The following is a 22,295-nucleotide window of genomic DNA, read 5'->3' as shown; positions in this document are numbered from 1 at the left end:
TGGCGGTGACGCGGCACCGGCGGCTGGGAGGGAGGCTGGGCCCGCCGGAGAGGGAGGCGAGCGGATCGCCGGGGCTGCTCGGCTCCTGCGCGCCCTCGCGCTCCCCGCCGCCCGCCGAGGCGCAGCCAGGGCGCAGGCGGCGGCGGGCGGCATGGAGAGCCTGCTGGAGAACCCGGTGCGTGCCGTGCTCTACCTCAAGGAGCTCACGGCCATCGTGCAGAACCAGCAGAGCCTCATCCACACCCAGCGCCAGCGCATCGACGAGCTGGAGCGGCGTCTGGACGAGCTAAGCGCCGAGAACCGCAGCCTGTGGGAGCATCAGCAGCTGCTGCAAGCCCAGCCTCCGCCTGGGCTGGTCCCTCCGTCGCCGGCCCCGCTGCCTGCCGCCCCGGCCGCCCCGGCCACCGCCGCCGCCGCCGCCGCCGCCGCGGCCCAGGAGCCGCTCCAGAACCACGGACAGCTCCCGCCCGCCGCGCCGCAGCCCGCGCCGGAGCAGCCCCCGCTTCAGCACCACGGGCAGCTCCTGGTGCAGCCCCAGCCGGGCCCCAGCAGCAGGGCTCACGCGCCCCAGTCGCCCCACCAGCACCCCGTGGCGCCCGGGGCCGTCGCCGACAAGGAGAAGGAGCGTCCCCCGAGTTGTTGCGCTGCCGCCGGAACCCTCCTTCAGCACAAATCCCCCGCCGCCCTCGGCAAGGGCGTCCTGACCAGAAGACCCGAGTGAGTGGGGACGAAGGGAGGGGCACTGTGGTAACAGAAAGGGAAGTAAATGTGTAGAAGGAAGAGATAAGGGGCAAATCGGGTTCCCCTAAGAGTCTGAGGGACTAGGGCAACCTGAAGTGAAGAGATGAGGAGGTGCTTGGAGGTAGAAGTGTGTCAAGGAGATTTGGGGGAATAGAGGGATTGGCATCAGTGTTTTAGGGGACTTAGGGGATATGTTGGAGCAAAAGAGAAAATCCAGACCATTCTTGGGGGGCAAAGGAAGAAAGAAATAGGTGGTAAGTGGTTGGGGATATCAGAACCTGGGAGATTTTAAAAGGGACAAGATTGGGGAGGAAGTTGTGGTGAAGATTACACTGAAGAAAAAAGAACAGTTGAATTTTTTTTAAGTTAGGAAAAATTTGGAAGGGAGTTTGGGTAGTACAATTATTTGAATGGAGAGCGAGATATGAAAAACGCAGAGGCTTGGCAAAGAGGCATGTTAAGAGCTTTAAAAGGGCTAGGGTCCTTTTAAAGGACCCTAGTTGGAGAGTAGAATTGGGGTCTGAGAAAATTTAGGAGGCAGGGGATAAGGCTGAGAAGCAAGAAAGATGTGAGAAGGCATAAGTGCTAGAGGTAGAGGAAGATAAATGGTGGGAGAAAGCATTTCCCAGAGGAATGAGTCTGGCTCTTTAACTGATGCAGTGGGATCAAAGCCAGGAGTGGCTCTTTGGGGAAGCCTACTCTGCTCTGACCTGAGTGGGCATCTTTCTTCCGAATCTCCACAGAACCAAAGGGGCACAAAGACACAACCCACCAAGCCAATGGAGGACTCATTTATAGCATGAGGACTCAATCTGGCTATCGCCTTTCCCTCTGACTCAGGAGGATTTCTGTGCGGGATGGTTGACAATTGTGGAACAATGATGAGAGAGTTGGCAAACAGAGGTGTTGGTATTTGGATGTTTAAATCTCTCTGTTATGGCTGGTGACTGCAAATCTTGCTTCCACTTGGTTATTTGATGATATGGAGAATCTCGTGTTGGGTCCTGAGAGAAATATACTCATTAACTTCAGGGAGGGTCTTTAGGACCTCAAAATCTTTTTTTACTTTCAATGTCTATTAACTAAGGACGTGGGAAGAAGAGAGGAAAGAGGACTGGAATATTCTCTCCTCTGTATTGGGCAGGCTGTGACATATTAGCTTCCTTCCTCTGAGTATACAGGTGATGGGAGAACTGCATGGAAGAGCAGCTCAGGGGAAATCAGCACCTAATCAGCACCTTACCCTGACAATGGTGATGATGCTAAAGGAGGAGCTGGGTGGGGGGAGGAGGGAGGAGAGCCAAGAACCTCACCTTCAGCATGTTTCAGGTCTGCAGATACTTGTGAAGATTTGATGCGTTCCTTAAAAACTCATTTTCTCCTCATATCTATGTAGTTCGAGAAGTTGGGTCAGGATATGAGAGCTCACAGCATAGATTTGTCCAGAACCACAGGCTCTTAGGGGTGAAGGTCCAGGATGATCTGACTTGGCAGACCTATAGCAATTGATTCAAGCCCCAAGAAGATGTGCATTTCTTCCCCATTTGTCCTTCCTTCAGTTTCACAGTTTTCTTTCCTTATCTGGCTTATAAGCAGAAAGTCAGTTTTCCCTTAGTGCCCATGGTTCAACAAAAGACAACGTTCTTACAAGGTATTATGTGGCTTTTTCCCTAAATGGGGTGAGGGTGGAGAGAACTATTCCATTTATTTCCCTGGGGGCAGGTAATTATGGTTCTTCACCTGATTCCTCTCCTCATGCCCTTTGGTATCTCCCTCTCTCTTCTCATTTTTTTTTTTTTTTTGCATCTCTTTAGGGAACTGTGAGCAAGAATGGTTGAGGAAAGATAATTTTTCTTGGAGAAAGACTTTGTGGTGGCCCCCAATGTAGCTTAAAGAGACCAAACTCTCCTGCCCAGGTGCCTTTGCTGGGAAGCCAGGGATTTAGGAATTACCTGGATTCCTATCCAGTATCCCAAGTCAAAACCAGAGACAAACCATAGCATCTCCATCTTTCCTTCTCCTTTGTCCTGCTTTTGCTTCATAGAAGAAGAACAAAAATAAGAAATAATTAGAATGGTGCAGGAGAGTGGAAGTTGTTAAAAATCTTTCGCTTAGGAAGTTGTGCCAGACACTAATGAGTTAATGCCCCAAGTAGCTCCTTCCTTCCTCCAGATCCTCCAGTTTTTGCCCTTGCTCCCCAGCCTAGACACCAAGAGACAGAGAGAGCACTCTACCTCCTCCCCGCAACTCTCTCTCTCCTTGGATGTGAAATCATGGATATCTTGGCTGTGTGGATGTATTCTCTGTGCCTTTTGTGCCGCTCATTTCTCCCCACTGTTTTGCCTAACTTCAGCCTGAGTTTTCCCTACAGAACCTCAGTAATGAAATCACTGTTGCTGATTACATTTGGCCCCACCCTGCTCTCTACCTTGACCCCCATTTTGTATGGCTATCCTCCTCTGCCCATACCTCTCAGTGGTGCAGGGCTAGATGCAGCCAGCAGGCAGACAGATCTTTATGGATAGGGGGAGGTGAGGAGAAGAGCAGAGCCAGCAACCCTCTCCCTGGTGTTTCTCCTGAGGAGCTCCCTGCTGAATGAGTTCTCTCCTGGGCATGCTGAAGTAGGAAGAAGATACGGCAGATGAGGGCTCTGGATTATAATTTTACTGAAATCTTTTCTCATTTTTCACTTGCCCTTCTCTGGCCTCATTATAGTAAAATCGTGGTCCTGGTGAGGTTGGTTGCTAAGGGTTGGGTGAAGGTTACATGGGGCCAGGCACTGTGTCAGATGCATTATCTCCCCCACACAGTTTGTCTCTTATCACCAGAACTCTTCTTCCTTGCCCAAATCCAGGAGAGGCAAGAGCCCCAGGGAACCTGGGACCAGGAAATAATGGATCATTTAATTGTCATCAGATCTGCATTAATATGCAGCCTGACATAGGCTCTCTCGCTCTTCAGCTGACAAAGATAGGAAGGTGGTGGCCTTGGAAGTCAGGACAAGGAAGCTACGATGAAGGGGTGGGTTAGTGCAGAGATATCATGGAAGAAAGACGCTGGAGGGGTTAACATTCTTCTCTGCATGCTTCCTGGCTCTTGCTAAGCTCCAGCCCCCACTGCTTTTGACTCTTAATGAAAGCAGAGATCTAGCTTCCTCCTCTTTATTTTTTCAATCAAGGCTCACAGCATCTACAGAATTGATTATCCCTTTCCTGGCTGGAGTCAGAGCCTCAGCCTGATCTGGCAAAGTCTACTTCTTGCCATGGAAGCACATGACCCTCCCAGAGGCTACTGGCTTCCATGTGACCACAGCTTCTCTGTCTGAACACTTTTTCCCATGCAGCCAGCCATGCCTTTAGAGCCTGGGGCTTGCCTGTGTTCTGCAGCCTCTAGGCAGAGGATTACTGGAGGCTGCATGAGATTCTTGAATTATAATCCAAATTCAGCTTCTACCCCAAACCCCCCAACTCCAAGTAGCCATGAAGTCTGAATGGCTCAGTAGCTCCTGTCTTCTCTTCTCTTCCTTCATCCCTTGTCTTCCTTTTCTACTTTCTCTTCCTCACTACTTTTTCCTTCCTCTTTGTCCTTCCTTCTCTCTTTCCCTTTTCTTCCCTCCCCTCAAACTCTTTCTCTCTCCTGTATTTTCTTCTTTCTATCTATCTTTTGGCTCCAACTAAGTTGCTCAGGGAAGTCTCCCATTCTCTTCTCCCATCCTTTGAGCATAAAATAAATCTTGGGCCATTCTTTGAGCTCCATGGTATCACACTGACTAGAGGCTGAAGGATAGCTAGACAATCATTAGATGTGCTTTTTAGCCTGCTGTCTAGAATGCTGATTGGAGCAGGTGTTTCCGCACCTACTGAGTCAAGGTTGTCTGCCTGGAGATGGCAGGTCCTGTATGGCCCATTCTGAGAGCTACTGAGAGAGTGTGAAGGTCTGTCAGTCAATCAACTCTATTCTATCTAGTGTCCAGTCCATTCGAAACCATATACCCTGTGCTGTAGAAAACCAGGAAAGAAGCAAGCAGTCCTTGTTCAACATACTCGAGGCATATATCTAAAAACATCTAAACAAGAGTAAGCAAATTACTGCTGCCTCGAGCTACCCTCCATCAGAAGAGAACAGGGTGAAAACGGGGAGCATATTGAGAGACCAGAGAGAAGGTTTTCCCTGTTGAAGTCAAGGGTATATGTCAGGAACAGTAAGAGCCAAGGATAGCTGAAAGGAGGATGGAGCCCTGAAGATTCAATTCATGGAGATATCCGAATGGCAGGTGCGTATCTTCCCATTCCCTGACAGTACAGTCCCCCCAACTCTAATGACCTCCCATGAGGCTAAACTATCAATAGAGTAAGAGCCTTGGCACTTGGGGCCCTTGTCTACCTGTGGCTGGAAGGCCTGATTGTGATGATGCAACAGGAAGGCCAGTGCTCACCAAACTGCCTATGCTCCTTTTCTTCCTCTGCCTCCAGCTTCTAGCAAGAGAGAGGACTTCTAGCTGGTAAGCTGGAAAATGGGGCCAGAGAAGGCTCACTGAGAGGAGGCAGTGTGCCTCTTTTTGCTCACCTAGAAGCGGGCACAAAGTGGGCACTTATAAAGATATTTTGTTCCTCTGCTTGTCCAAGAGCCCAGAGCATTGCTCCTTCCTCCTTTTCATCCAAAAAAGACACAGTTCAAGAGAAACAAGTTACCCCTGCCTCTGGGAAAACCCAATGGCCTCCATCCTCCTCTCCGGCTCCCTCTGCCTTGCTCCAATCACTCTCTCCTTCCTTCCTCCCAAGTCCTTCCCAGGCCCACACATCAAAGCTATAAGGGCCCCATGATGGCATCCTGGAACATTTTCCTGCTGGCCTGAAACCAAACAAGAGGAGGAGCAGTTGGTTCTGCTGATTCAGCAAATAGCTGTACCACCTGCATTTCAAAGGTCACTTATGAGAAAAGGCAGATGGGGTCAGATCTGGGTGGAGAGCCAAAGAAAACAGCTTAGGGAAAAATAGGGATAGGGAAAAAGAGGGGAGAGCTGGGACCAACCACCGGATCTGTGGTCTAGAAAGGGACTTGGATCCTGAATTTAAATCCCCCTTTAAGGTTTTTAGGCAGCTTTGCTGGGGAAGCCTCAACATTTTTCACTGGGGCCCGAAAATATTCTCAGTGGCCCTGGACACTAACTACGTAGCAGCTTAGTATGGGGTTTCTTAGTAGGTCCCAGGGACAATCATTGTACCTGGCAAATCCCCAAAGGGAAGGCCATCTGGCAGGGTTTCCAAGGCTTGGGCCACTGCAGCACCTTCCTTCTCTGCTTCTGGAAAAGCACAAAGTACAGGTTCTCACACAGGCTGCAAAGAATTTCTGGTTTCCAGCCAGGAAACTGGTGGTCATCTCCATTTCAAGGAGTGGGGGCATTAACAAACAAAGAGGATGAGGAGTAGAGTGAGGGAGAAATTAGATTTTTCAGGCTGAGGGGAACTTAAGGAAACCATAGAATCACAGAATTTTCAAGATTGAAGTGCTTAAGAACATGGGCTTTGAGGTCAGGCATATCTAGGTACAAACCCTGCTCATGACCAGCTACAGAGATCTTATGTTCATTATTTACCTTCCTTAAGTCTCTGAGGTTTTGCTTTGTTTTGTTTTGTTTTAAGATTTTATTTATTTATTCATGAGAGACACACAGAGAGAAGCAGAGACACAGGCAGAGGGAGAAGAAGGCTCCTTGCAGGGAGCCCAATGAGGGACTCAATCCCAGGACCCCGGGATCACAACCTGAGTCAAAGGCAGACACTCAACTGCTGAGCCACCCAGGTGTCCCTTTTTTTCATTTATAAAACGAAAAGTAATATAGTTCATAGTAATATAAACTTTGAAGGATTGTTGTAAAGTTTAAAACTTAAAAGGTATCATTTTTTTGTCTATTCTGGACACACAGTAAGTGCTCAGTACGTTGCAGTATTTCTACAGATAAAGAAACCAGGGCCCAGGGTTCATCCACAGTCAGACCACAGTGAAAGACTAGAATCCAAGTTCAGAATTCCTTCCGTGCTTCCAAACCTGCTTTCTAACCTGTGCCCTTTTCTCATCTATTCCTCTACCTTTGGACAATATGCATGCAGGCTATCCCAGATACATGACCGTGTAGCTCACATGAAATGTAGCCAGGCAGGACAAATTCACCATCCCTGAGCAATCTGTGATGGGGTCTCACAACTTTATAGTTGGGAAATGCTTCCTTAAGCTCAACTTAAATGTCTTCTGTTGCATTTTAAGACAATGTGCAGTTCTCCTAAAGACATCCAAGGGATCCGAGTTATCACCTGATGCCCCATGGTGGTAAGAATGACCTTACCCATTTTCTAAGTGGGGAAACCACAGTCTCATCTAGTAAATGAACTTGTTAAAGATAAAAGGAAAGGGTGAGGGGAATTGAGTCTGAGCCAGGGGCATGCTTCCCACTTGTCTGGAATGAAAGCTATATCCATTTAACCCAATTCTTCCACCCTGGGAATGGAAGGGTAGCCCTGCTCTTCGCAGGCTTCTGGGGTTGTAAAAAAACAAAACAAAACAAAACAAACAAACAAACAAACAACTAGCAAGGATTGCCAGAGAAAAGGAGAGCCTGATGTGTTGCGGGATTTGGGGTGGTGGGTTGAGGGGAAAAGCAGGGAGATTAGGAGAAGGCTCCATTTTCTCTGGTCAAGCCTAGAGATAAGAATTTCTTCTTCTAAGACTTTCTTAGATGAAATACCACTTAGGGGGAGAAAAACCAGGAAAGAAAAGATAGTGGGCATCTGAAATTCCTTCCCAGGGTGGCTGTAGCTGTGAGGCCACCACAGGCAAAGGCTGCTACTTGTGGCATTGGGCACGGTGGGGGAATGGGCTGTTCTGCTATTGCTCTTTGTTTGGAATAGCCCATCTGGGAGGGTTATGTAACTCTGCAGGACCAGTGTGTGTGCTGAGTGGTATCTTTTGTCCTCAGCAGGCAGGCAGGCTACTGGGGACAGAGGCCATGCAGGCCAGTCCAAGTCCCTGCCCACGTTCTGTGCTGGCATCCGGCCATTCCCTCTAGGCCACTGCAGTAGGGACCGGAGGACTTTAGGAACTGGACCAGGGTCCTCCAGCTCCGTTGGGGAGTCAAGCAAACATCAGAGCTGGAAAGGTACGGAAAGGTCCTTTGGTCCAAACTTCTCATCTGGCAAATGAGAAAACTATGGCTGGAGAGAGAAGTGACTGGAGCAGAACTAGACTTAGCATTCTTCATCTGGCGCTGCTGACTTAACCCAGTGATGGGCCATAAGAAGCAGCCGGACTGTTGCCTGGGTGTCTGGGGCCAGACCTATAGCTAGTTACAGGAATTCAAGGGACCCACGGGGGTCTCTGCCTTGCAGAATAGCTTGCCTGTGCCAGCTATTCCACAATTAGAGATTCCTTTCAATACTTCAAGGTTATCCCCCTTGTTAAAATGCAAAATCTCCTAGGACAGGAGAAAAACAACACATTTAGCTATATCAGACTTGACACTTCAGTATGAAAGAATTCTTATTTCAGCAGTGCCCAAGAGCAGATTGGATAAGGGAGGAGGCGGCCATGGTGGTACTGGTTGACTAAGGGACAGAGCAGGAGGCTCAGAAGAAGCTGAAGGGCTCATGAGGAAGGCTGTTGAAAGCCTAAGTGATTTTTATCTCTGCCATATTTTGCATGGAATTGGAATTGCCTTGCGTGGACCTGGCAAGCAATGTGGTGGGGGCACCCTGGGCACTCCCACACTGGCTTGCTTTGGAAAAGTAATTATCTTGGCTGTAGAAGGGATACTTGCCCAATGAGCTTCATGTGTAAAAATCAGTAGGCAGGAATTTAAGGAGCATCCTGACACTTGGTAATCTCTCTTGATCCTTTCTAGGATCTTAAAATAATTTTCTAGATGGCAAAAATTTCATACAACTCTATTGGGGTTTGCTGTGAGGTGGCAGGATGTGGGCAAGAGGGTTAAGAGGCAGTAGAGGGGGATCCCTGGGTGGCGCAGTGGTTTAGCACCTGCCTTTGGCCCAGGGCGCGATCCTGGAGACCCGGGATCGAATCCCACATCGGGCTCGAATCCCACATCGGGTGCATGGAGCCTGCTTCTCCCTCTGCCTGTGTCTCTGCTCCCCCCCCCCCGACTATCATAAATAAATAAAAATTAAAAAAAAAAAAGAGGCAGTAGAGGTTGGTGTTACATGGGCCTGGAGAGAACAGGGGATGAGGAGCTAACTCAACATCTAGTAGGTGCTTGATAAATACTGCTTGAATAAAAAAATTCCTAATATGTAGGTCCCTGGCAGGCTCAGTAATCACTGAGCGGAGGGAGGTAAGGGTATGATGTCAAGGCTGAAGAAGACCTCAGCTGGAGGGAGGCCCCACTGGGGAAGTAGGTTGTGCTTAGTTAGGCCTAATAGCCCAGGCTCTGTAGCTGAGCATGTGTGAGAAGCTGAATCAGAGGCTCAGCTCATAAGGTCAGTTGGGGAGTGAGGGGCACATGAATGCTCCTCCCAGCTAATAGATCCCCCCAATCCTATCTATGAGTATGGAAGGGCCTCCCCTCCCTCTGCCACCACCTTCTGATCCCAGACCAGTCCAGTTCTCAGTGTGGGGAAGCAGTGTTAAGAATTAAGCTTGAGAAAGCCCTCTAAAGGCCCATAGCCTCGCCAGAAGGTTGAACTAGGAATAGGCAAAAGGTCTATGATGATGGGACGGAGAGGAAGCCCAACTGTGGCCATGTTGCCAGGTGCAAAGAGAGAAGAGAGAGTTGGATTCTAGCCTGGGGGATGAAACCGGAACCAGTCTCAGGCTCCAGGCCTCTTTACTCTTATCTCTTGACCAGGCAGTGTCAGCTCTGTGCAGGGAGATGTCAGGACACTGAAGGGGGGTGAGTGGGTGTGTATACATTGTGGATGTGTTTGTGGGATTGAGTGGGTATGCTGTGCAAGGATGAGTGTGTTACTAGGGCTGGGGGAGATGGATCACAATGCACACCATAAAAAGATGTGTGGGCCTCATGGTGAAACTCAGCCTTCTTCCTGCTTCCCCATGGCCCCCTGGTCTGGTTACACAGTCTGGACTCTGGGTTCTATCTCCTTTCTCTGCATGACTTGTTTCACTCTCTTGGCTAGCCAGGTCCTTCTGGGTCCCCCCTCTGTAAAATGGGGCAAGTCTATAATGCCTCCATCCTGGCTTCTGATCCCTCACCCTATTGCAGCGTGAAGGAGACCAGGCCTCTGGAGGCTGCCAGCTCCGGAGAGGAAGCCTGCCCCATGGGCAAGTGCAGGGGTCAGGGACCAGAGATTCTCTCTTGAGGTATTGTTTGGAAGCTCAGGTACCTAGTAGCCGTGTGATGCATGGAAAGCTGAGCTGTGATTTTCCCTGATCCCATCCTGACTTGGCCTGGCTTTGGCCAGGGAGGGCACCACATGACCTCTCAGGGCTTTGTGACCTCTCAGGGCTTCGGAGCTGTCAGGTCAAACCTGCTGTCTCCCTGCCTCCAATCAGGAATGCACTCCCCATCCCGAGCAGAGAGGCAAGGGAATTCCACAATTTCTTCCTTGATAAGTGATTCCAATGCACCACAATTTTCATTCAACACATGAGTTGAACACAATGATTATTTTAAAACAGCAACAGCAACAAAAACTCCACAAAGCAGTTGGCAATCTCTTGCTTGTGTCTAGCTTCAGTATTTCCTGTGCACAGTCCGGTCTTTACAGAGATGCCCTGGATGCTTCCAAACTGGCTCATTTGGCATCTGACTTAATTCCTAAGGGCCAGTCGTGGAAGGCCGGAGTGAATTCCAGAAGTAGGCAGGCCCCTGACCCAGAACTCAGGCTCCTCAGTCCTGATGACCGTGCCACCCTCACAGACCTGATCTGGAAGCTTGGTGCAAGCCCTCCTTCTGGGCCTTGACGTCCCCTCTGGTCAATGGGGACAATCACTCTGCCCCACTCTCCGACTCTCTCTCTCTCTCTCTCTCCTGGACTCACCAAGTTCATGAAAAGCAAGGCTGTTAAGAGGTTGCGGCAGCAGGAGGACCCAGCTTAGACCTGAAAAGTGACTTCCAAATGGTAAGAGCCTTAAGAAGGGAGCTCAGGAGGGCGGACAGAGGGAGACGCTGAATTCCCTGTCCCTTGCAGGAAAAAACCGGGAGACCTCTGCAGTGTAGGGTGGCCCCCTGCAGGTCCAGGAGGGGCGCGGTGAATTCTGCAGGGGCTTCCAGCTCTAAGCACCCCAGGAATTCACCCCGGGCTCCCCCCGGACTTTGCGTGAAAACCGGGAGCTAGCTGGAGAGGGGAGCTCAGGGACCGGGAACCCCTGGCCCCGAACTCGCTCGGCAAGCCTGGGGAAAGCCCTCCCTCCTCTGGCCGCTTCCCCGGGGGCTTCTCCGCCGGCGGGCGCGCGCCGCGGGGCTCTCGGCTGCGTGGGCGGCCCGGCGAGCGGCTGACGGCGGGACCGAGCCTCCGGCCCCCGCGCCCCCCGCCCCCCGCGCGGCCTCGGCCCCCGCCCCCGCCCCCGCGCGCACGCGCCCCGCCCCGCCCCCGCCCCCGCCCCCGCCCGGCGCCGCGCTGCTGAGTCACCGGCTCCCGAGGCGCAGCCCCGGCACCTGTGCGCTCGGGCTCGGCCGCGCCGCCGCGCCCCCACCTCCTCCCCCGCCCGCCTTCCGGGACCCCGCCGGGCCCCCCACCCCCTCCCTCTGCCCTTCGCCCCGCGCGGGCCGGGAGTCCTGCGCGTGGCGGTTCCCGCGGCCCCCTCGGACTCAGCCGGGCGCCCCCCCCCCCCCCCCCCCCCCCCCCGGCGTCTGGGAGCCGCCCCCGCGCCGCCGCCGCGCGCGCCTTCCCGGAGCTGAGCCGGAGGGCGGGGGCCTCGGAGCCGCGTCACCCCCGGCGGCCGCCGCCCCTGGCCCCGCGGCCTCCCCCGCCCTGCGCCGCGGCCGCTCCCCGAGGCTGCGCACCCCTCCCGGGCCTCTGTGGGCCGCGGCCTGCGCCGGTGCGCGCCGTCCGCCGGGGAGAAGGGGGGAGATAGGCGTGGGCGACTAGAGGGATCAGGATGCTGTCACCTAGGTCCGACCTCTACACAGCAGCCACCCGCACCCCCACCACCCCGCCCCCAGCCTCCCTGGTACCCAAGACGCGTGGGCAGGAGAATCCCAGCTGCGTGTCAGCCTTCCCGCGGTTTATATTTGTGTTTCATCCAGAGTCTTCACATGGGGCCCAACCTGTGATGAAGGATAATAGTTCAGAATGTGGCACTAGGTTTGCATCCTGACTCTGTCCAGTGCTCGCTGTGATACTCAGCAGTGACAGTCTTGGTTTTCTTTTCTGTAAAATAGGGATAGGCATAGTCCTGCGTCGCAGGATTGCTGTGCAATGAAAGGCAATTCCACTAAAGCGCCGAGCAAGGCAAGTGCCTACTCGCAGTGATGACTCAAAAAAGTATGGTAGTTGGTGTTCTTTTGGGACCCTTGGGGCCAGAAAGTGTTTTTTCGAAGGTAGAGCACTCTTCGTTATCCCCCTGTGTCTTCCAGAGGGTTCAGAACAGGACAACTTCTCTTTGATAACCCCTCAAATATTTGAAGACTGTCATCTCTCCCATCCCTGGCCTTCCTGTCCCTGACCCACACACCCTGCCCGTCTCTCTCTCTCTCTCTCTCTCTCTCTCTCTCTCTCTCTCTCTCTCTCTCTCTCTCTCTCGGAAGAACGCACCTAAGCCTACCACTTCCTCTCCTCATGGCTTTGTGGGGTGCTCTGTGTGGTCACCTCCTCACTGCTCTCTAAAAAACAGGAGCCAGGAACACTTCCTTTGGCCAGACCAGCCTTGGTACGGGAGTCCCACCCTCACCCTGGCACAGCCACACGGTTCTGAACTCTGCCCATCCTTAGATGGCACCTAGGAACCCACTGGCTTTCTCAACCTGCAGCCACAAATGAGACCTATCAAACAAGGTCACTGAAGGCTCCTGAAGGACTGTCCCCAGACTTCTGGCCACGTCCTCTTATGCAAGTGGCTTCCATTTTAACACTTAAAATGCTGAACATTTCACCTGGCCCTGTTGGTTTTCAGTTTGTTAATCTATTTGTGTTCTTTTTCAAATTTAAATTGTCTTTTTCAAGGAACACATTGCCATAGCACAAAATTAAAAGATACGGGAGTTGATAGTGAAAAGTGTCTCCCCACCCTTGTTTCCAACCCACTCATCACCATTGCCACCTCCGAGAAACTACTGTTAGCAACTTCTCATGCACCCTTCCAGGGATGTACCATGTCCATTCAAGCAAATACACACACACATACATATATATTTGTGCACACATAAACATATGTGCATATTTGTGTTTATGTGTGTGTGTTTCTTTTTACACAAATGGCAGCAAGCTATATACTGTTCTGCACCTTGCTTTTTCACCCCTAATAATCAATCTTGGTGATATGGTGATATCTGTCCTTCCATATGTAGTATAAATAGAATTGCATCATTCAATCAAAAGTATGCCATTGACTGTGAATCTGGGTTCCTTCTTGTCTGCTGAGAGTTTGGAAGGCAAGCTCTGGGTAGCCTGCCTCTGTGTGATCATTTGGGGTGTGTTTTTCTGAGGGGTGGATGGGTAGGCCGACATTACCTAGGAGCTCCATTTGAACTTGGCCCTCCAGCTGCTGAGGTGTCCTGCTATAGTCTCCTCCAGACATTGGTAAATTGCGGTAGAAATAAGACTCGGGAAGTGTGCTTCCTTACCTGAAATGTCTTCGCCACTCTTTTAGCTTGGCTCCCTTTGTTGCCTACAGTCATCAAGGTTGAGGGAGCTGCCAGGGTGTTATAGTCTCCTTCCCATGAGCTGCAGATGAGTCTGAAAATCTCACCTTTCAGGAAGTCTTCCTGAACTGATCTGAGGAAGAAACTAACCTTCTCATCACCTCTCCCCCTATTTCCCACCCCAGGCTCAGCATACTCCAGTCCCGGCTAAGGATGAAACCAATTCTTTATTCCTTGGTTTAAAAGTGCTTGTTTTCTTCTCTACACAAGTACATATTCATGGCATGTGTATTCTTTCACTTAACAAATATTTGATTGTCTACTGTGTGCCCATTACTACTACTATTCCAGGCACTGGGGTACAGTAGTGAACAAAAAATCCTCAACTCCCTTCATGAAGCTGATAGACAAAAAAAAAAAAAAAAAAAGAGAGAGAGAGAGAGAGAAAAGAAAACATATAGTACATCTGATGGCTCGGGTGTTCTAGAGAAAAATAAAACAGAGAAAGGGGACCTGGGAGTAAAGGGGTTCACAGTTTCAAACAGGGGGCCCAGGGAAGGCCTTACTGAGAAGGTAACACCCAGGCAAAGACGTGGAGGAAGGGGCTTGGTGCAGTCTGGGGCAGAAGCACTGCTGGCAGAGGCAACCCTCCCCCCACTCAGGTGAGGGAACTCCCCACCAGGAGCAGAGGGAATACAGGGAGAATAGTCTGAGGCCAATCAGAAGTATTGGGGTGTAGCAAAAGTGAGAGAGTGCAGGGGTGCAGCAAATCTGGTAAGAGATGCTGAAATGGGATCCACCAGGCTGTGTTTGGAAATGTGTGGGGATATTCTAGTTGTCATAATGGGTGGCAGGGTTGAGGGGGAGGTGTTGCTCGTCCAGCATTTAGGGGCAAGGGCTATGCCAAACATCCTGTAATGCACAGGACAGCTCCCACAGTGAAGAATGTTCCTGCCCAAAATACCAGTGTTTCTTTCTTTCTTTCTTTCTTTCTTTCTTCTTTCTTTCTTTCTTTCTTTCTTTCTTTCTTTCTTTCTTTCTTTCTTTCTTTCTTTCTTTCTTTCTTCTTTCTTGTCTTTTCTTTCTTCTTTCTTTCTTCTTTCTTTCTTTCTTTCTTTCTTTCTTTCTTTCTTTCTTCTTTTTTTTTTTTTTTAAGATTTTATTCATTCAATCATGAGAGACACCCGAGAGAGGCAGAGACATAGGCAGAGGGAAAAGCAGTCTCCCTGCGGGGACTCGATCCCAGGACCCCAGGATCACGACCTGAGCCAATGGCAGATGCTCAACCACTGAGCCACCCAGGTGCCCAATACCAGTGTTTCTTGTTGAGAAACAGTGATAGGGTCTTGACATCCATTATGATGAGTTTGGCTTTTACTTTAAGAAAAACTGGGTTAAGGGGTGCCTGGATGGCTCAGTTGGTTAAGTGGTTAAGAGGCTGCCTTTGGCTCAGGTCACGATCCTGGGGTCCTGGGATAAAGTCCCACATTAAGCTCCCTGCCCAGTGGGGAACCTGCATCTCCCTCTCCCCCTGCCCCTCCCCCCACTCACGCGCTCTCCCTCTCCCTCCCTCTCTCAAATAAATAAATAGAATCTTTAAACAAACACAAAAAAAGAAAGTAGGAAAAAGAAAAAAATGGGTTAAAAGGAACCTCGGCTGCTGGTTGAGTTTCTGTTGAGAACGGCCTGAAGAGGAAGAAAGCTAGAAGCAAGGAGATAAGGAAGGACATTGTTGCAAAGTCCAGGCGAGACATGGAAGTAGTGTGAACGTGGGGTAGTAGCAGCAGTGAAGGTGGCAATGAGCGGGCAAACCACAGTACTTCCAGAAGGATTAATGCGAGAGAAAGAGGAATTGGAGATGAGTGTAAGAGTTTGGGCCAAAGTTATTGGAAGGGGGTGATGAGGAGGTCCAGGTTGGGGGAGATTTCAGGTGGAGTTTCAGATGTGTTAAGTTTGGGATGCCTGTTAGACACTCTGGTGGAGACGGTCGGCATTTGGATTGGACTGGAGATATAAATTAGGGGTGGCTTTGAAAGCTGTAAGCCTGGATGACATCACTAAGGAGCAAGAAAGTAAGACTGAAGAGGACCAGGAGTGGAGTCTTGGTACCCACCAGTGTCAAGAGAAAAGCTGGAGAAGCCTGTGGTGTCCTTGCAGAGAGGAGTTTCAACCAGGAGGGCAGGAACGTAGAGAGGAGCCCTGCAGTAGGGCGGGGATCAAGAACTGCCCAGCAGCCTTAGCAACATTGAGCTAGTCAGTGACCTTGAAAGGCAGAGCTTTGCTAAAGCCATTGGGGCAGAAGCTTGATTAGTGTGGGTGTGAGAGAGAAGGGAAAAGAGACAAATCAACCAAATATGATGTGTGGACCTTGAGTAGGTCCTAATACAGACCAATCAACTATAAAAAGACATTTTTAAGGCAATCAGGGAAATTTGAGCACCGATATTGGAGAATTATTGTTAATTTAGCCAGGCATAATAATGGTCCTGTTATTATATCTTTTTAAAATTTTCCCTGTTAGAATACAGCCTGGCTAAAATGCTATTATTTCTGGGGTATGCTTTAAAATACTCCAGCACAAAATATTGGGGTGGAAGATTGGTAAAATACATGTTTGAAATTTCCCTAATAAGTTTAAAGGATGGCAGAGGAGAGGAACTGCAGACTGTGAGTGCAGAAAGCCCTTTGATGAATTTTCCTATAAAGAAGCGTAAAGAAATGCGTTGATAACTGGATGGGGATGTGGGTTCAAGACAGAGGGTAGCTCTGGAAGGTGGGAGAAATAGCATGTTTATTTCCGTCAGCACGACAGGTGACTCCACTTGCTGACCGTCTGCCACAGAATGGCCCTGAACTAAGCTCTGTAGGAAAACTGAGGAAGCCTGCATCACAACCTAGAGGAAAATCCTATTAACTTAATGAAAGCAAATATTTTACCATGAGTGTACTATGGGTGAGGCACTGCATTAAGGGCTTAACAAACTCATCTCAATATACCTCCTGATAGCTGCTACAGTTGGGGGGTGAGTCACGAAGAGGTTAGGTGACCTGCACTAGCTCAAGCAACCATGATGAGGTAGTGCCACATTCAAACCCTGGCAGGGTGATTCTGGCCTCAGTGTCTTCACCTCTGCTCTCCACTGCCTTCCTGCAGATGATGCAGTAACACACATCCAGGTGGCCAAGAGAAGTTTCTCAGGAGACACTTGCCCTGGAGACTGTTGTTCAGTAGGAGGCTAGTGGAAGGAGGGCGGCCAAGGGTATTTTAAATGGCGGGCTCAGGATTTCGACGCATTTCCCTGCTTAAGAACCATTAGAATAGATCAGCCCAAGCTCACTCATTTATCAACACGCATACACAAATATTCACATGAGTGCTGTGAATAATTAGGCTAGCTGGGGCTGGGAAAAAATTAAAATTAATGAGCTATGCTATACAGGAAAAAGGAATGTGGAGAGAGGGGAGCTAAGCACATTACTGTTATTTAGGGATGGAAATTTTTGTTTAGGTTCCCCAAGGGCTGGAGTTCTATCTGTATGTTCATTTAGCAAGTAGTTATTGAGCACCTACTGCATGTCAGGCTCTGCTGTAGGTGCTGGGGATTCACAACCAGACAAAGACTCTGCCATCATGGAGTTCACATTCAAGAGAAGATAGATATTAAACAAGAAAATGAGCATATGTGCATATAAATTAATAAGGGCTCAAATGGAAAATAGGATGAAGGGGGGAGGTAGTTTTGATAGGAAAGACTTCACCTAGGAGGTGACATTTAAACAGAGAGATTAAATAGAGCTAGGGACAGAGCCATGTGAAAACCTGAAGGGGAAATATTCTGTGCAAAGGCCCTGGGGCTGGAAGAAATGGATGGGCTCAAAGAATAGAAGGGAAGGGTGGCCAGAAGGCAGAGAAGTGGGGAGATGGGGTTGGAGGGTAAATGGGCCTTCCAGAGGACTGTGTGGGGTGGGAAGCTAATGGGAAGTCATGCGGGTGGAACTTTGAGCAGGGCAGCGATTTGATGATGCTCTCCTATGGAAAACTGAGTCGAGGGCTCAAAGGGCAGAAGAGCGAGAGTAGTTCAGCAGAGAACCCCAGAGTGTCATTCACGATCATCTGCTATTCGCTTGTTTACTCTTTCTTTCAACAGCATGTACTAATTTCTGCTGTGTGCTAGGCATTTATGTACATCTCATTTTATTGCCACACTCCTGACGGGGGGGGGGTATGATTATCCCTCTTTCACAGATGTGGTAACAGGCTCCGAGAGGTTGAGGTGTCCCACCCAAGGTCACACGGTAAAGTGTGATCCAGTGTGAGCTTCAGCCTCTTATACCCTGACGCAGCTATCCCCACTCTAGAGGAGTCCTCTGCAGGGTGGGAAGAGCTGCCCTGGGCCAGGCCAGCTCAGGAACCTGGCTCGGTGCTCAGGGACAAAAAGGTTGGTGGCGCCATGCCCGTATGACAGTTGCTCATGTTGCTGCAGCTCTAAACTTGGCCTTTGGCCCGCTCGTCTCTGTCACGCCACACAGGACTAGGCTAGAGGACTGGCAGAATGCCACCCACATGGAACCACAGATGGATGATTTGTAGGTCCCTATGGAACATCATATCCTTCCAGGGCCCAATGGTCAGGGGGGTTTATGTAGGGGAGACAAATCCTTGGTCCCAGTTGCATGTGTGTGTATGCACATGGAGGGTTGTGCGTGAAAATATGTATTATGTGTATATGTGTATATGTATGTCTGCATATCCACGGGTGAGTGTGTGTGCATTCATGAGTTCACGTGTGCAAAGGTTTGGGGGATTTCTACTGAGTGTGAGAGTTGGGGTATATTTAGGACCAATGTGCATTTTTATGAGAGCTCTGGATTTGTTCTCGAAATGAGATGTGCCTTTAAGGAGTGTGTGCACGTGTGTGTGTGTGTGTGTGTGTGTGTGTGTGACAAGGCGCAGGCATGTGTATTTCTGTGTATGAATCTTTGCACTCCCAAACAAATGTCTATAAGCACATTGAGTGTTAGCATGTATCTGGTTCACCAGAAGCAGTGGGTGTTTCTGGGGGTATGTGAATTGGGTTGGTGCACATGAGCAGAGGGTGTGGCTAGAAGGTAGTTGAGGTATGAGATGGGAGACTGCCTGAGGTTTGTGTTTCTGTCTAGCTCTGAGTCTGTGCTATGGAGGGCAAGATCGAGGTTCTTCCATTCACAGCCCAGAGGCCATCTTCCCTGCAGATGCTGCCATGGGGTCATGGGGTACAGCAGGGGTGGGTGCCAAAAGCAGTGAGCTGCTATGGAAGGTCATGGGGCGAGCATCTTAGCTGTGGGTTCTCAGGAGGTCATCAAACCTCCCTTATCCTTAACCTTGTCAGGTACATGGCACTAATTAACATTAGTTATTATTATAATTATGATATATAATATTATTACTATTACTACTCTTATCCACTCGGCTTATTCACAGGGCATTCAAAAATGTTTGCAAATCAGAAACACTGATAAATGCAGTCATTATTATCGACCAGGATCTGCCTTCATCATTCCTGCAAAAACTGGTGCATGCCCACAATTGACTAAGGGTAGGTGACTAACGCTGTGTAGGCGTGCTTCTCTGGTGTGAGGCAGGATGTAGCGTGAGGCAGCCTCTGAGGCTGGCATGGACTGGATGGCCCTGATTAGTCCTCTGAGGCTGGCTTTGCCTAGTAGCCAGGTACTGGTCTGCCAGGTAATAAAGAGATCTCTATGAGGGAAGCTGGCAAGATGCAACTGAGCGCCCGGCTCTGTAATTCCCGCTGAGCCACCCAGCCTGGCACTTGGATCTCTCCTGGCTTTCCACAAAGGTAGCTGGACTTCAAACAAGTAGGCTTCAAGATAGGCAACTGAATGACTCTGGGGTTGTGGGCAGTGCCACCCTGCTGGGCACGAAGGAGAGAGGGCAACAGGAAGGCCGGGGACTGAGAGGAAGCCCTGACAGCCGTAGGGCTGGGCTGGGGCAGTGAGTGTGGGGGGAGGAGGAGGTTGGGGCCTCCTGGCACACTCAAGTTATAGACCGAGTTTCCGAGCCTGAGTTAGGCTTCCCAAAAGCTGCCAGTTTGATGCCAAGCGTTTGTTTTATTAAGCAAATACCTTGTCTCTCTGAGCCTCCTTATCTGTAAAATGAGGATTAAAATGGAGGGAGCCAGGGTGGCTCAGTTGGTTAAGTGTCTGCCTTAGGCCAAGTCATGATTTTGAGGTCCTAGGATGGAGCCTCACGTCAGGCTTACTGCTTATCCAGGAGTCTGCTTCTCCCTCTTCCTCTCCCTCTGCCCCCCAACTCTTGCCCACTCTTTGTCTCTCAAATAAGTACAATCTTTAAAAAAAATAAAAATAAAATGAGGCAGTGTCTGGAAAGGGCTCTGTCCACCTGCGCATACATCAATAGCAGGTGGACAGGTCTCTGTGGCAGGTACTTGGGCTTTTGTTCCCATTCACATACGAGTTTCACAAATGTGCATGCTTCATTCCCCACTTTTCTCCAGTACCCTCAGTAATAGGGACTTAATTCATGCATCAAGTCAACAAATGGAATCTACTATATGCCATGAGCCAGGCTGCATTCTGTCCTGGATGTAGAGGCAAATTTTCGTAGACGCTGCTCTGCCGTGAAGAGTTCGCTCTAGTTTAGGGAGACATGGCACGTATGTAAACATTGGTGATCCGGTGTGAAAAAATTGACGGGAGGCTGGTGTGGGAATCCAGAGGACAGCGGATCCTGCCCAGGCAGGGGCAGGGGCTGAGGCCAGCAGGGCTGGCGGGGAGGCACAAGAGCAACGGGGGAAAGCTTTGCAGGGGACACGCCTTGGTGCTGGGCTCTGGAGGATGGGAAGAAACTGGAGACTGGAGACGGAAGCAGCCTGGGGTCTGAGGCTGAGGTTCCCTCCACTTCACTCTATTTCCTAATGGTATAATTCAGAGATGCATAGGGCCTGTGCCATTCCCACAGTGTGACTCCAAGGCTCTGGGGCATGCCACCCCAGGGCTGGGCTCTGGGAGCAGCAGGGGCATACCACCCAGGCCAGGCACAATTCCCAGCACTTTAGATATATCGGCTCATTGAGCCTTCACCATAACCCTTAAGGTAGATCCCATTAGTATCCTAATTTACAGGTAAGGAAACTGAGGCTCAGGCAGGCCAGACTGTTAACTGGAAGGTGGCAAAACCAGACTTTGGATTCTGGACTTCCCGTTCCCTGTGTCGGCGCCTGGTACAGATATTGATTCTGCCCCTGCTGTGTGCTAAGCATCGCACTAGCGTGACGTGGGTTATTTTGTTTGATCTCCATGCTAACCCTATGACGTAGTTTCCTTTATGACCCTCCCCGCTCACAGCTGAGAAATCTGGGGCTGAAGAAGTTCAGATAATCTGCCCGAGATCCCCCAGCCATCCTGGTGGGAAGGTAGGGCTGAGTGCACATCTCCCCAATCCCCAGATCTGCTTGCTGTCCATGGAATCACGCCTGTGGTTTAAGCGGCCTTGATAAATTCCTCCCTAGAGTATGTGGCTTCTTCACTGCCCCATGCAGGTATACTCCAAGGACCGGAGGACCTCGGGTCAATGTTGCTTCCACTCCTTACCAGCTATGTGGCCTCGGAGAAACTGGGTCATGTCTCTGTTCCTCATCTGCAAAGGGGGATGATAACTAGATCTAACTCACAAGGTGGTACAAAGGTTAAAAGATGTGTAAGAAAATGCTGTATAAATATGAAGTGCTGTAGTGAAAGGAAGAGAAAGCAGCACTGTGTGCCAACCACTGTGGCAAATGTGATAAGGAATGCACTAAGCAACACAAGCAAAAATAAACAAGTGGAATCACATCAGACTGAAAAGCTTCTGCAGAGCAAAGGAAACACCAACAGAGTGAAAAGGCAGCCTAAGGAATGGAGGAAAACACTTGCCAATCATGTCTGATGAGGGTTTAATATCCAAAATTTATAAGGAATTCGTAGAACTCAATAGCAAAAAAACCCCCAAACATCTGGTTTAAAAATGAGCAGGGGTGCCTGGGGGGCTCAGTCGGTTAAGTGTCTGACTCTTGATTTCAGCTCAGGTTAGGATTTCAGGGTTGTGAGATCGAGCCCCGTGTCTGGCTCCATGCTTAGCAGGGAGTCTGCTTGAGGTTCTCTCTCTCCCTCTGCCCCTTCCCTGTGTGTATGTACTCATTCTCTCTCCCAAATGAATAAATATATCTTAAAAAAATTTTTTTTAAATGAGCAAAGGATTTGAATGAACATTTTCCAAACAAGATATGAATAGCCAACAGGTACATTAAAAAGGTGCTTGACATCACTAATCATCAGAGAAATGGCTATCAAACTTCCAGTGGGTTGTCACCTCACACCTTTTAGGACAGCTATCATCAAAGAGACAAGAAATAACAAGTGTTAGTAAGGATGAGGACAGAAAGGAAACTTATGTGTACTCATGGTGGGGATGTAAAATGGTGCAGCCACTCTGGAAAACAGCATTTCCTCAAAACAGTAGAGATACAACTACCATATGATCCAGCAATCTCACTTCTGGGTATTTATTGGAAGGAAATGAAAACAGAATCTGAAAGAAGTATCCACACCCCCATGTTCACTGCAGCATTATTTATAGTGACCAAGACATGGAAACAACGTTTAAGTGTCCACCAACAAGTGAATGAGTAAAGGAAGTGTGCTATATGCATCCACGGGAATATTCTTCAGCCGTGAGAAAGAAGGGAATCTTGCTATTTATGATGGATCTTGAGGGCATTATGCTGAG

The 22,295-nt window shown here is 49.7% G+C and overlaps 1 protein-coding gene across 2 annotated transcripts in view; it reads left to right on the top strand.

Annotated features, from left to right (window-relative positions):
- The first annotated feature begins 66 nt into the window (after positions 1–66).
- IQSEC3 (IQ motif and Sec7 domain ArfGEF 3) overlaps positions 67–22,295 on the top strand; it is a 110,625-nt gene continuing 88,396 nt past the window's right edge. Inside the window, exon 1 of one of the 2 annotated variants that reach the window (XM_038576408.1) lies at positions 67–717. In XM_038576408.1, coding sequence (XP_038432336.1) covers positions 152–717 — 566 coding nt within the window. In that variant the 5' untranslated portion in view covers positions 67–151. The remainder of the gene's footprint in view (positions 718–22,295) is intronic. The other variant, XM_038576411.1, reaches the window with a different exon arrangement.

The sequence above is a fragment of the Canis lupus genome, chromosome 27 (genome assembly GCF_011100685.1).
Source record: "Canis lupus familiaris isolate Mischka breed German Shepherd chromosome 27, alternate assembly UU_Cfam_GSD_1.0, whole genome shotgun sequence".
Lineage (NCBI taxonomy): Eukaryota > Metazoa > Chordata > Mammalia > Carnivora > Canidae > Canis > Canis lupus.
This window is presented reverse-complemented; position numbering and strand designations above follow the sequence as displayed.